This window comes from Egretta garzetta, unplaced genomic scaffold, assembly GCF_000687185.1.
Source record: "Egretta garzetta isolate BGI_Z169 unplaced genomic scaffold, ASM68718v1 scaffold326, whole genome shotgun sequence".
Taxonomy (NCBI): domain Eukaryota; kingdom Metazoa; phylum Chordata; class Aves; order Pelecaniformes; family Ardeidae; genus Egretta; species Egretta garzetta.
In genome coordinates, this window is record NW_009260026.1 from 3,838,777 (window position 1) to 3,853,818 (window position 15,042).

Genomic DNA, 15,042 nt, shown 5'->3' on the forward strand with positions numbered 1-15,042 from the left:
ACAGCTAAAACATTACTGAGAAAATGTACTGATAATATTTTATCTGATAATCCTTCTGATGTCACTTTTACAAGACTACTTGGGAAGTTATGTCATGTCTCAGCCCCATGCTTTTCTGAATTCAAGGGTTAGATTTGGAAGGATTTTAATGCATTAACAAGTTTAGCCTATTAGTATGTGTGAAATTTTGGGAAGGCTTCTTGAATGGGATCAGATTTTAAATTTCCCTTCTAATTTGGGCAATTACAGACCATTTTTTGGAAGTGTTCAGTGGCCAAAAAGCTGGCTCTCATCTCTAAGAAAAGCCTTCTCAACTACTTTGGTGCCATTGGTGTTTTCAACACCTAGACCACTGCTGATCTGTTCAAAATGCTCCCACCTACTTCCAGTTACTGATGGAAATGCTGGGATCTATTTTTTTTCCAATTAAGTAGAAACCTTTACCTGGCTCAGCCCCAGTTTCTATTCCCTGAAAACATTTTTCATATTCACTGACAAATCTCCTGACATTGCTAAGACAAGCAATCATTTCCTGAGAGCTCCTCAAGCAAGGTGAGACCTGTGCAGTTCTTGGATGGCTGCTAAGAAGGGAAATTCATGGGCCTGCAGGGAAGTGATTAGGATCACCATTTGGAGCATCCTTCTCAGATGGTGCTGGTGTTACAGGGGTGCAGCCTCTTGGACTGCAGAGCAAACCCCATTTTCTCACCCCTCCTTAAGATCTCCCAGGTATGGTAACACCGCCCACTTCCAGTGTGCCTGGAGTGATGTTTAATCCTCTGTGCATTTCATGTAGCGCTATCGAATTTCACTTATCGTCATTATTGATGAGTGACACTGAGGTTAAACGATTCGCATCAAGACATTTTGCTCAAAAAAAAAAAACCAACCCCAAATTAATACATCACTTTTCAGTCAGTCAAGACACTTTGCGCAGATGCCAGTCAGATGGGTAAGTGCAGCAGGCAGCTTCCTTCTCAGAGGGCTGCTCTGCCAGCTGGGAAACGGGGCCAATAAAGCCACCTGGAGATTACCAGGTTCTGACTGTACAATAACAGTGGGCAGAAAGGGAGAAGCACGTTTGTTTCCTGCAGTTTGGCTGAGCCGCAGAGGCTGGGAGTGCCTTTGCTCTGAGGTCCACAGCCAGGGGCAGGACGCTGGCGTTGCCAAAGGGTGGGGCAGCCCACCTACAGACTCCAAGCCTGGGGCTTCTTCGCCTTTCCAAGCTTGCTATGAACCAGCCCCAGCTGTGTTCCTCAGTCACCATCGCTGCCATGGTTGTTTCCACCCAAGCTGGTGGCTGAAGCCCTCCAAGCGCCGTACAGCTGCTGTGCCACCAGTCACTTCACCTTTTCAGGTGATGGCTGCTTGCACAACTGGTCAAGCGAATAGTGGGCAAAAGAGGTAGCAGGGCTAAAAATGGTGCTTTTATTCCCAAAGGCCCTTCGTGTGAATCTCTACAGGTCTAAACTCTTCAAAAATAGATCTCTTCTACCTACATAAACATCACTACTTTGTTTTGCTTTTGTCATGGCCAGTAACTCCTCATGGCCTCTGAAATTTTGCAGGTGGGAGACACACTGGGAGACACAAAGCCATGAAGAAAATTAGCTCTGCTTTGACCAGAGTTTTGCTTCCTTCCCTGCTGCGCTCCTCATTTCATTTGATCTATTTTAACCACCAGCACTGCACTGTAGTATGAACCTCAGTGCTTTGGCCCATATCCAGCTGTGAAATGTGTGCTCTTCTTCTGCCTGATTCCTTCTGCAGGTGTCAGGAAAGCTGTTCCTCATGCTCCTGAGTCAAAAAAATGCAACCGTCAGTCTGTCAAACCCTGGCAGAGGGGATGTTTGTATGGGCAGAGGACTCTGGGGTCCTTCCCAAAGAGGAACAGAAAAGGCAGGGAGGCAGGGGGTATTTGTAAAGGTTGTCTTTATCTGTAGACTTTCTGTCTAGTGAATGGAGACAGAGAAAAGGAGAAAGAGAAAGGGGAAGGGCAAGAGACTCCTTCACAAGGCATTCAGAGCATCAGACCAAGCTTCTGCGTTAGGTCCTTCCCTAAACATCCTTTCTCTATGGAGACTAGCCTGGGCTGTACTTAGTAAGAGTTAAAACTAGCCAGAGCAACCTAGACCAAAGAAAGATTTATGTAGCCCCATGCCCTGTTTCATGGTGTGGAAGCTACCTTTTGTGGTGTGTTACCGCTCCTGTTGCTCCTTGCTGATACCCCCCTACAAATGATGGTAAAGGTGTGAAGGCAAAGTAGCCTCTGATGGACAGATGTAGCAGCCACAGAGTTTGAGTTTCGGTAAGCCATTGATACTTAGAGAGACATTTCCAGCAAGTGCACTGTAGTTGAGTGCAGCAGCTCTTTCAAAGTTGACAGCAGGCAGGCCACCATGCCCCCTACATATCTGCCTGACAGGCCAGCACGGGGAAAATGGAAATAGGGAGGGGAAGGGACCTGCGCAATGAATCAGAGGTGCTAGTGCAATCGGAGGAAGCTACAATAGTCACAAACCTTCAGCATGTGTGAAAGCATCACTTTCTTCTTTTTTTTAATTTTATTTTTCTTTTTTTTACACCAAACATATTTAATATAGCCATTTCAAGTTTTACATGAAGCATAAATCAAGGAGAAATAAGTACACTGGCCACAACATAGGTTGTTTTGTAGCTTCTAAATTTCTTAAGTGTTAGGTCATTTTACTTACAAGTTAAATAGCTGTCTGCAGGAGGCCTTGGTTGGTCATAAATTGTCCTTCCAATAATATAAAACACACCATTTATTTACAACACGTATGCTCTTCCAAGTAGATCCAACAGCTCGTAAAGAACGAGAGCTCCTATGTCATCCCTACTGAGACCACGGCAATAAAGAGCCGTTGGAATGACTCTGTACTCAGTGAGTGCAATCAGATCCAACAACAGTAGCTTTTATGGGCTTTTTCTCCCCACCAGGAAAACCTGAGATATTAGTGCAATATTAAAGAGCTGTGATGGTTTTACCCAGAGTGGGATCTTACTCCTCCTATGCCCCCACTGGTTTTGGGAGTGGAGCGAGGTAACAGTCACCAAACAGGGTCAGAATCAGCCCCGTTAGGATGGTTTGTTTTCATAAGGGATATGACTGATTAAAAAGAAGGTTAATTGAATATTATGAAGGTTCCACAGTAGTGTATACTCCAAGCTCTGGCTTATAAACATTTGTTGCGGAAGGGCTATTACCTGCTTACAACTGGAGCAATGAGCCTTTCGATCCCTGTTTATTCTAGGATGGCTGAGCAGTAGAAATGCACATACTGGTATGTGACCTCGAGTGGGCTCCTAGGAAATGTTAGCCCAGTTTAAGTAATAAATATGTTCTTACACAGGCAGAGGTGTGCCCTGATTGAACTCAAGTAAAACACCAGCTAAAAGCAGCATTTGATCTAGATTAGAAACCCACTTTAGGTGTTTGAAGTAGAGAAGCACTAGGAGCTGATCTGAGTCTCCAAAGCCTTTTGTCAATAGAAAGGCTCTGAACAGCTTCCTTTTAATAATATTACTGCATTTTTTTTTTAACATTATTTCTGTAGTTCTTGGACAGTACAGAGGGGTGTGATATTTATCCAATGGATTTGTGGACTAACAGGATCATTAACACATTAATCAACATCTTGTTCACTGGCTCAACCTTAGACTGTGCTGAGAGTGACTAGGTTGGTACACAAGATTCACAGGAGCATGGGATTCATCTCACCCTACCAGAGAAGGTATCTAATCTAAGCTGGCTACATTCTGTCTCTCTCTAATCAACAAGGAGAGTGACAGTTGACTTCCAGAGGAAAATCCACCCCATCCTATGTGCCTAAAACAGGAAAGATTAATTCTGTCTCAGGATATGCCAACTGCTTGCCACAGACTACGAGGGAACCCAGATAGTAGGGTGAGGATTTATCCCAAACTTACCTGATTCTACCAATCAACTCAGCAGGGATCCTGCATGGAGGAAAATGAGGTCATCCTCTTCAGTTGCTTCTGCATAAAACTGCTGGTTCATTTGCACCAAACACCATGGCTGATTCACTAGGCAACTGCTCTGCTCAACAGCTGGTTTTATTCCAAACTCATCACTGTGGCCATAAGGATCACCTGTGAACAGCTTGCCCCCAGCTTCTCTTAAAGCTCTAGCCCTGTCCACACCAATCCACCTCTACAAAACCAAGTTGAAAAATCAGTCTCTTGAGTGGCTGAGCTACCTCTTGCTGCAGTCAAACGAAATTTTTCTCATCAATGGGCTGGATCATCCTCTAACTGGATCATGACTGATGGTAGCTGTTGCTCACCATGTCGCGTTGCTTCCCATCACATACATAGTGGAGAGATTCATTTCTCTTTCTTCAAACTTAATTTTCAACTAGTTGCTGTCATGGCCCATCACAGCTCTGTTGATCTGTCCTGTTTCTGTCTCCTTTTGGACACTGACAAAGTTGGTCAACAAGCCATTTTGCCATGAATCCTCTGGCTGCCAAATTTCTCCAGCTCTTGCTTTGAGCCCTTCTGTGCTGTCCCTGCTGCACAGCCAGGCCAATGAAAGCCACCTGGGCAGGATGGCTGTGCTTGCAGCAGCACCCCACCTCGCTGCCTCTGTTTCTGCCACCTCCACCCTAGTGTTGACTGGAAAGTTGTCAAGGCAAGACCACTGCACATCCAGCAGTGACTCACACACCAGTCCCACCCAGCTCCTCACCAGCTGTTCCTAAGCACCACCAGAGTCCAACCGACTGTGTTGACATGGCAATGACAGACCAAGACCAACCACTGTTATCAATAAAAAACAATAACAACAGGCACAAGAAATTATGAAAAAAAATTACTTTTTAATGTACAAAAGGTTTATATACAGGTTCAGCATGTTACCTCCGTTCTTATGATGTAGAAAACAGCTAAAAATGTTCTTAAGATATAAATTTGACAGAACAATTCACCTACAGTACTTTTAGTAATGATGTCTTCTATACATAATATATACAGTGCTGGAATGGTTATTATAATACTTTTTCAGTAAATGAAGGAAGACCACCACTGGAAAGTCTGAGAAATCTCAAGTCATTGGAGATTTGGTTTTGCTTTTGCATTTGATCTTTTGCTAATGAGATATCTGTGAAGACGGACTCAGTAGCCATCGTTGCCCTATGCAGCTGTTGAAAAAAAGCAGATTAGCAGTTGAAGGACACACGAAAGCCTGATCCACCTCAGCACAAGGGATGCCCAGTTGTACTCCAAGCATCCAGGACAACATACAATGTCCTAAAATATGTACTGCCCTCTTTTCATAAATGCAAAGGCAAGGGCAAGGTCAGTAACTGCAGGAGAATATATACAGCGGACTAGAAAACAATCCCTTTGAACACAACCTTCACAGGAGACACAAGTGAACAGCCAGGCACCTTGCTTTGCTTTCCTGTACTCATGCACCCTGGACATCAGCAGGAGTCACAGGGGCCTCGAGGGTGAAGAGCATCCTGTGCACACCCTCTGCATTTGGGATGAGGACAGGCGAGATCGCAGGGGGCTGAGCAGCACCTCCCTGCACCAGCCGTACCCAGGGCTACCTGGCAGCAGGGCTGTCCCAACCCACCACTGCCAAGGATGGCTGCTGGCACATTTGATATTGCAAAGGTTGCCTGAAGGTAATACGTGGCATTTCCATGCCAGCCCCTGGTCATGCTGGGAATAGTGAGCCTGACATCAGTTTGTGCAAAAAGAAAGCAGGGACACCAGAAAGCACCTTTATAGAGCTGCCCCTGTCCCATGCAGGGGACGGAGTTGGACGCAAGTGAGAACATCACATCAATATGAGGGGTAGAGGGGAGGTGGGAAGGAGAGAGTGAAGCTCTGCAGACACTTGTCTGGTCAAACTATAAGAACCTGGGGGGGATGTCATGCTTGTCCCTTGCTCTTCAACATACTGGGTACAAAGGATATGATGCTATGAGAGCAGGATGAGGAGAGTTGTCCTTGTCCAACGCAGTCAGAAGTTAAGCAAGGCCTCCTGCCCAAGTGCATGCACCCCACCACTTCCACCCTTTTTTCTAATGACAGTAAAAATAAATAATGCAACTAAGATTGACTTCAGTGCCAGGTGGGACCGGCCTGGAAACAGCTGATCGTTATTACAAGCAGTTATATTTTGGTGGAGGATTTGGCTCTGGGAGGCCCTGCTCCTCCCATCTCTTCCCCAAGGACGTTTCCAAGAGATTCTCACTGACTGAACTACTATTTTGACTCAAATACCTGTTTTGAGACTATCCAGATGTTTGCCTGTGCTGTAGACTGCAGGTGCAGTGCTGAACTGAACCAGGCTGGGTACAAAGAGCAGCTATGTACTGCATCACAAAGCACTAGCCAAACTAATGCCCCAGGTTGTCCATGGTATAGTTTTTGGATAGAGCTGCTCTTTTCATGCTGATCAAAGCTGTGGGACACGTTAACGCTGCACTGGGTGCATGCCAGCAAGCCTCCTCGCAGGGCAGGGTGCATTAGCTCATGCTTGGCCTGGCATCAGCGCAGCCACGCGCCTGTTGTGTGCACGGAGCCCAGGCAGAGCCCTGCATGGAGTGTACTACACAGACGAACCCTGGCCAGATAAACCAAGTCCCACAGGGCCGCCGTAGTGCAGACTGGGCTGAAATGATCATAAAACTCTCTCCATCACCATCACTTTTGTTATGTGAGCGCCTTAGCACGGAAAACCCAACAAAAAAGGAAGCCATTGCAAAGCTGCACGGGGATATGGTAATGCGTGCTTCAGAAACCTGGCATTAAAGATGCATGCGGGGCCCCTGCAAGAAAGTCGCCACGCTCAGAGGGCGCAAAGTTATGTGTGTGTGTCAGTCAGCACGCCGGAGCCTTCCTGCCACGGGGGATTATTTCCCAGTGATTGCTGTTCCCAGGCCTCTGCTCCACTCTGCACATGATATAAACCACGTTGTAAACACATCTGATCAAAGTGTGCATTCACCTTTTATGTGTCTCATCAATGTGTCTTTCCAATGTTTTCTCAGAAACACCACTATGTTTTTATAAATGTACATTTTATATACGCTTCTGGCAATATTTGATTTTTAAAGGAAGAGAGGCCTTGGCTACTTAACACGAAAGCATGGTAAGGCACTTTGCTGAGAAGCTGTTTGGAATCAACACTCTTTGCGAGGTACAAAGGTATTTACGGTATAAAACAATACTGCTGGCAGAGGGCTTGTTTGGAGACGTAACTAAACCCTACTCTCATCAGAGCAGAATACATAGTATGGCTTTTATTCTGATCAAAACTGCATCCTCCCGTTTCTTTCTGGGGTGGGTTGAAAATGGAATTTTTTGTGAGCATAACCAACGGAAAATGATGGGGAGTGCTATTTACAGGGCTGCTGGGGAGGGAGGGAGGGTTTCATCTTCAACCACGCTCATGCAGTCTCCTAGCTTGGTGGCGATATCGTTCAGTGCTCTGGGAAACCAAGCCAAACAATAACACTAGAGGTGCACTCTTGCAGTGCTAAACTGCCTGGATATAGTTTACATAATTCTGTACAGAGACTTTTTAAAATTTTCATTTTTGAATCCCTTTAATGCATTTAATACTTATAAAAAAATCTACTCTATTGAAACAGATTATTTTTGAAAAGCACATTCATAAAACTGCTTCACGCACAGCCCCTTGGAGAGCGCTAAGGCCTTGTGCTTTACTGTTAGGACATCATGTTTAGAAATTTACTCTCTTCTGCCAGCGTGGTTAGCATGGAGCTCATATCGCCTATTGCCATATTGCTTATTCCCGCGGGTATGGTGGGCAGTGTCAGAGAGTTTCGTGGAGTCGTCAGGCGAGAGGAGTTCTGGGAGAGGTTCTGCAGGATGCTGGGGCTCAGGGTGCCCGACATCAGGCTCGAATGGTCCCCATCATCCATGATGGCATCAAAATCTATCTGGGGCGGCTCAAGACCTTGCGAGTCCACCGTGCTGGACACCTGGTTCGCGCCCGGGGAAGGCAGAGTGGCCGGCTTGCTGGTCAGTGCGCACTGCTGCTGTCTGACCCGGCAGTCCGCGTGATTATCGAAGCTGCTGTTCTGTTCGTACATGTGGATTTGACCATAATAGTACATCAAATTGTTTTCCCTTGTACCGTCTGCACACTGCTGGGTCGGCGCCGGCAACATATCGCTGGTTCTTTTATGCACGGCCTCCGTCGCCTCCTGGCCCGAGCTGATGGTGTTTGTAGGGTGGGGAGTTCTCATGTAGCCCAGCTGCTGGATGGTGCGGAGGCCTCGGGGTCTGCTGGACGGGCTCGGCTCGGGCGGAGGACGAGGCTGGACCATGCCAGGTCCAGGATATGCCTGTGCGGCTGAGCCCATCATGCTCTGCTGAGGCTCAAAGCTGGCCTGGTTGGAGGTCACGATGGGCTGATGAAAGGCCTCCTGAGCCATGGGAAAGTTCAGGTGGGTTGGCTGAGATGCATAGTTCTGATGACTTGGTTCATGCATGACCTGGCCCAGCATCGTGCGCTCACTGTTGCTGCCGACCATTAAAGAAGGGTCTGTTGCCATGTCCATTTGCTGAGGGTGAAGGTGGGGTACGGACTTTGCTGCCATGCTGCTACAAGAAGGAGAGATCTGATTTGGATTGCCACTGATTGCACTGGGACTCAGCATCTGATGAGGTTGGTTATACCCTGCGTGCAAACCCAGATCAGGGTTCATACCAGGGCCTAGGCTCACGGGCTGCTGCCGCAGCTGCATACAGTTTAGCCTCTGCCCGTCCATGCCCACATTTCTTTGCATAAAGTTCTGCTGTGTTACGTTCATACTATTCTCCGGCAGCTGCATCTGCTGTTGGTTGTAGTTCTGGTACTGACCAAAGTTCTGCTTCTGCTGGACCACTGCTAAGTTCCCTTGAGAAAACTGCTGCTTTGACTGATTGGACATGATATCGACTGTACCCGAACTGACCTCATTCCACTGGACGGGCATGTTATTTTTATTCATGTCTGAGGAAGCATCAAAGGTCATGGGGCACTCTGCCATCATGGGTCCCAAGTGGCTCATGCTCGCCTCGGCCACCGCCATCCTGCGCTGGCCAGGCAAGGCTGGAGGCTGCAGCTTCCCACTTCCCTGGAAACTTTGCATCTCATTGCTGTACCCCATGGAAGTGCTCTCAGCTGCGGTCCCGTTGCTCTGGGATTTGATGTACTGCACCACGTCGTCTGGCAGCATAATGTCATCGTCTCCAACAGGCACTTCTGCCTCCCCGGCCATAGCTTCCATGGCGATGTTTTCACTGATGCTCAATGGCCGGGGTGAGTAGGTGTGCCGGGGGAGGCTCCCGTCTGAGCGACCATAGTTCTGGAGGCCAAAATTCCTCCTGTCTGTGGGGTGTGGAGGATGGAAGGGGTTCATGCTGTTGGTGCTATTGAAGCGTTGAACTCGTGGGAGGGCCTGGGGGTCTCCGGCAGGTCTCCTCACTGGGTCACTCGCCCGCCTCGCGCAGTTGCCTGGCACCTCGTGGGGAAATGCCGCAGCTGACGGGTAGCCATAGCTGTTACCATCGCTGCAACGCCTGGGGCCTGGCGGGAGACGGATGGAGGGCAAGGTGGGGTCTGGTCCATCCATAAGTGAGATCCTGTTCTTCAGGGTCATCCTCTCCATGTTTGGCAGGGGAGTTGGAGGAGGGCCCCCCGTGGCAGCAGCGTACTTGGCTTTCAGCCTGGCTCGACCGACGGGAGGCATCCGTCGAAATCGGGTCATAGGAGTCAGCAGAGCTCGTATTATTGGGACGGTGCCCGAGCTGTGAAGCCTCGCTGGAACGGCGGCTGGAGAAGTACGGGGAGATCCCTGATGACCTGCGGCTGACGGTGTAGGCGGAGCTGATGGTGCTTGTCGTACTATCACGGCGCTCGTTGAGTTGGTTCAGCATCGTAACCTCATTGACAGACAGCTCCATTATTCTGGGATTGGGCAGCGTAGCAGAAGAACCACCACTATTTTCTAGAATAGAGCCTGAGAGAAAGGTTGCAGGGAAGGAAAAGATTTAGTTAGCTGAGTAATTCCACTTGGTAGTGTTCTTGGTGCCAGAATACAGACACACAAAGCCACCCCTAAATACTTTATGGGAACAATAGTGAAATTCATTTGCTGCCAGTGAATTCAAAGCTTCATCTCCAGCTCTGTGTCCATGCACAAAGGGCAAGAAGGCTGGGGAGAGAAAACAAGAAGTCCCTGCAGCAGAGTCTTTGCAATGTGTACCCCACTGATGCTCAGTTGCTGAGGAAGGGCCTCCATGTGGGCTTCTCTTAGTAGGAAAAAAGTAGGACTGGTATGAACAGTGCCATGGGGACAGCATGCAGCTACAACCACAGCTGCTCACTGGGACAGATGCACAGCAGTCAGGGATCAGAGTCTGAGAGCCCAAAAGTTGACACTCAAAGGCTCTTCCCAGAGTAAACCAAGAAGCTCCAATACACCAAGCCCTGAGGTTTAGTATAACCCAGGCTGTATGCTTTGGGACTTCTTGGCAAAGTTAGAGGAGCACTGAAGGGATCATAAAGATGCCTTTATCAGGAATCCCCAGCCAGCAGGGAAACTAGCATATGAAGCTGTAGGCAATAGCCAGGAGCTCTCAAAGTGACAAAAGGCCTGTCAGAGCAAGATCAAGGATGGAGGGCTTGTCTGGATTGCTGCTGTGCTCCAGCAATCTTCCTGGAGGCACATCAGCCCTTGGGGAACTGTTACTGCTGAAACAAACCCAAGCAGTCTTGCGGCTGCCACTGGGGCAGCGAGGGCAGCTGTGGCTGGGTCCTGGGCAAGCCCAGGAACAAGAAGGACACCAACATCTCTGCCTCTTTTCTAGCTCTGTAGCACTGAGCATCTGGGTTTCTGTTGCACAACACCAGATGGCTGTGTTTACTCCCAAGCTCTCCATTTTACCTGACATCTCTATCCAGCAAGTGCTTACTCAGAGGCAATAAGAAATGATCCTCCTCCAGGACAGACTCTTGGTTATGAAACCAGAGTCAAACTCTGGAGGGTTCCTACGGGACATGGCCCAGGCCCAGGGCTTACCGTTTCCTGAGATGGGAGGCAGCTTGGTGTTTCTGGCTTGTGAAGCTGGGCTCACCCATGAGCAGGAATCCTTAACTGTCTTGAGTTTCTCTTTCTTGAGCTGTTCAAGTCGTTGCATCGTCGTCATGTGTTTCCTTAGGTGCAGGCTGACTGTCGAATTACCAGATGAGACCGTTGAATCCACAACAGGAGCGTTGTCATCCAACGCCGTCAGATCTCCCAGACTTCCCCCGCTGTGTATGTTCATTTCTACTCCACTGTCATTGTTGTTGGTGCTGCCAAGGGGTGACGGCTCACTGCTGCATGACGACTGGCCACCAGGACTGGACTGACACATCTTGGGGAAGGAAAAGAGGAGTTGGGCAGGTGGAAACATGGGTGGAAAGAAACCAGGAGCCAAACATCCCCAGTGGGCTCCACATGCTTGACCCTATCCCAGGCTCTCCCCTCTCTTGCTACCCTTCCCTGCTGCTCTACCAGAGGGCAGGGGCACCTTCCCTAGGGGTGGAGGGCAGGGCAGCACCCCACAGCTGGAAAAACTATGGTGGGTTCAGCTGGAGGATGGAGAGAAACCAAATGTAGTTCCTCCAAAAGATTAAGGACAGATAAAAAAAAGCAGCACGTTACCTGGTTGTGCAAGGTATATTGCAGCAATCACTGGCTTATCTAACATAGGATCAAGGCCTAAGTATTTCAGACACAACGTATTTCTGTCTTTAAAATACCCTAACATATAATTAGGTGAGCTGACAAACTTCCCAGCCAGATAAAAACCTGGTTCACTGTTTGCAATCTCCCACTTGCAGATAAGCACCATAAATATTTATTTTCTTTACATTAGAAATTGCATTTCACATTGAGTAGTTTATTTGCAGCAGACACTAAATGGTCTGAACTTGCTCTGAAGTAGCTGTTGCAGCTACCAGACAGGATGCTTGGCTTCTCTGCTGGAGGCCCATGCTGCTGCAAGTGTCAGAAAATGGGAGTGCTGAAAAGGCAACGTACTTTGCCCCAGGCCAAGGTGGGAGTGCGGGGTGATGCAGTGTTTTACGTTGCTCTGTAGCAGCCTCCACAGGCAGGGCTGGCTGGCTCTGATGGCATCATTGCCCTTCAATTGGGGTGGTAGAAATTGCAGTCCCAGGATTTAATGGCAAGTTGTGATGCTGGGAGGAAAGCTGCAAAGGGAATCCCTGGGCACTGTGTCCTCCCCCTTTCTGCACTCAAGCAAATATCCCCTGTCCCTCCCCATTCCTCCACCCTGCAGGGGTTATCTGGAGACAGGAGGTCTGCAGGAGACCATGCTTTATACAGCTGTTTTAATACAAAGGATTTCTTTGCTCACCTTAGTACCGACTGTCCTTAGGAAGGTAGAGTAAGGAAGGGTAAGTGGGAATAAAGAACAGGTTGTTAGGACAAAGACAGCATTAACAGAAAGGACCATGTTAGTAAAAGGAAGAAGGGAGTGCAGAACAAAACTCAAATTACCAACACCTCCCCCTCTCCCCTAGCCCGCCTTCCCTGCCTTTCCTTTTTTGGGGGGCCCAGATAAAAACCCCTAGGAGAGACTTCCCAACTATCTCCCTGGGTTTGGGATGAGACCCAAAGATGGTTCAAAACAAAGGGCCTCAGAGGGGAACCAGTGTAGCATCTCACCCCTCCCACCACCCTGACCCTAACCAGGAAACAGGAGTTGGACGTGGGCCTGCCAGGTCAGATGCTGCCCGTTCGACGTGCACGAGTGAGGTACGCAGGGCTGGACGGCGGGAGCAGAGAACAACATCCGACCCATGGCCCTGCCGCCAGAGAGGCGGCTTGGCTGCAACCCTGGGAGTGCAGAGCCCTAGGAAAACAACTCCACACCTTCGAGAGAAAAAGGGTGGGGAGCTGTGATTGTGTCTGTGTTTTCATAAAAAAAAAACCAAACACACAGAGGAAGAGTAGTAGAGAGAGGTCATTCTGTCCAGTGGTTCTCACACTCATTTTTTGTAAGCCAATACAGAGTATTCAAAGTAAAACTGTTACCTTAGTCAATTAGAGACACTTTGGATGCAAAAATACTCAATTTCTTTCTAACCGAAACATACTGCTCATTAGTAATTTGTCCAACAACACATCCCTTAACCTTTTTTAGAAAATCTTTGTAGCTCTAGGGCATGTTGTTTCATAGGAATAACAATCTTTTAGCCTGGATTCCAATCAAGAAAATATATATTTTGGAGCTCAAAGTCCTTTCAGATCTAGTGAGAAGTCTGGGGGCTATGTGAACGCTCTCCTTTGCAGATGAAAGTCTTTTCTGCTGTACCCAGCCCATACCCTGCCACACTCTGAGCTGGTGCAGCAGACCAGAACTTGGGCTACAGAGGTGAAGAGAAACATCAAAAGGCAAAAGTGACCTGTGTGTTGCAATGCTCCATCTCCTCCACCAGCAGTGGTGTGCTGAGGAGCAGGTGGGCTCCCGCATGGGGTGGAAGAGGCTTGAATGTGTTTGGACCCATCACTGTACACATATTCGTAGCACCATCAACCACACTACTGCCTACTGTGGAGCTGCTGTAATGGCCAAAAGTCTGATAAATGGTCTCTGCTTCAGCTGGGGGCCAATCATGGAGCCGTGAAGCATGATCACGGTTGACTGCAAGCCTGTAACTCTGTGGGCCACAGCATTGCTCCCATGCTTATTCCTGGTTTCACTCTCCTGCCCAATTGTCCCACTACAACTTTCTGTGGCAGCTGGGAGTTGTGTATTGAACTTGTGTACTCCTAAGCAATCTGCTCTAGCTGACCTTGCCTGAGCAAGGAGGTTGGACCAGACTATCTCAAGGGGTCCCTGCCAACCCCAGCAATTCTGTGCTTCTGTGTATGGTGGGCAGGACCAAGGAATTGAACTCGCTTTAAGATACCCAGCAAAACCAAACCAGTTACTTTTATCCCCACTGGCTTCATCAGGCAGCCCACAACAGAGTTGTGCCAGCAAAACTGCTGTGCAGCAGCAGCCTGGAAAGAAAAACAGTGACGGGTACAGGGAGGAGGAGAAAAGGGACTGCTTAAGCCAGGACTTCTGCTTCAAGAAGTGTTCATCAATCTGTGCCCTATGGTCACTGCTCACTTTAAATTGGTGAGGTAGGTAAAGTTCATTTGACCACAACACTCTGAGTTTTACCCACTCTCATAGCACGGGGAGGCCAAGCTCAACACTGGGCATCACGTGGCCCCCATGACTACAAGGGCGGGAATTTGTGATGCTGGGTGGGAAGGTGCAAAATGTACTGGACTGTACCCGACCTGCAGTTTCATCTCTGGATTTGAACTCTAGGGTGTTGGTAAGTGAAGGGCAACTGCCTGGAGAGGTAAATGGCATGCAAATGCTTCACGCCGCCATTGTGTTTGAGAAATTAGGGACCGCGTCATTTCTGCCAAGAGCAACTGCTCTTACCACAGAATTCTCCGTTTTTATCGTTTTGACTTGTAAGCAATCCTCCATGCTCCTCGTGGTGCTGTTGGCCTCAGGGCCCTCCTCTGAAACCTTGCTGCTCTGCTTGGCGCTTGCCTCATTGTCACCATTTTCCTTGAGCGGAGGTGGCCTCGGGTGCACATCGTTGCGCTGCTTCTTTGTGACATGGGCATCAGGCCCGTGCACAGTCTTGACGTGCTTCCTGAGGGAACTAGGGTCTGTGTACCGCTTCGTGCAGCCAGGGATTTTACAGACGTAGGGTTTCTGTCAATACAAGCAAATCTTGGGTTATGTTTAGAACAAGCCCAAATATTCCAGGTACAGCGTATGGGCCAAGAAAATACAATGAGCGTAGCAGCTGGCAGCAACAAAATGTGGAGCATCTGCTCCTCAGGATTCTGTAAGACTGAGATCTCTAAGATGTGATATATGGGCTGCTGCTGATCCACACAGACCTGGCCAGTCATTTGATGTTGGCTAACCTCCTTGTTTGCAGTT

The 15,042-nt window shown here is 48.5% G+C and overlaps 1 protein-coding gene across 1 annotated transcript in view; it reads right to left on the reverse strand.

Moving 5' to 3' along the window:
* Positions 1-7,730: 7,730 nt before the first annotated feature.
* GLI2 (GLI family zinc finger 2) overlaps positions 7,731-15,042 on the reverse strand; it is a 67,382-nt gene continuing 60,070 nt past the window's right edge. Inside the window, 4 exon segments of the mRNA XM_009640845.2 lie at positions 7,731-9,741; positions 9,743-10,031; positions 11,094-11,430; positions 14,527-14,808. Of these exon segments, the coding sequence (XP_009639140.2) occupies positions 7,731-9,741; positions 9,743-10,031; positions 11,094-11,430; positions 14,527-14,808 (2,919 nt within the window).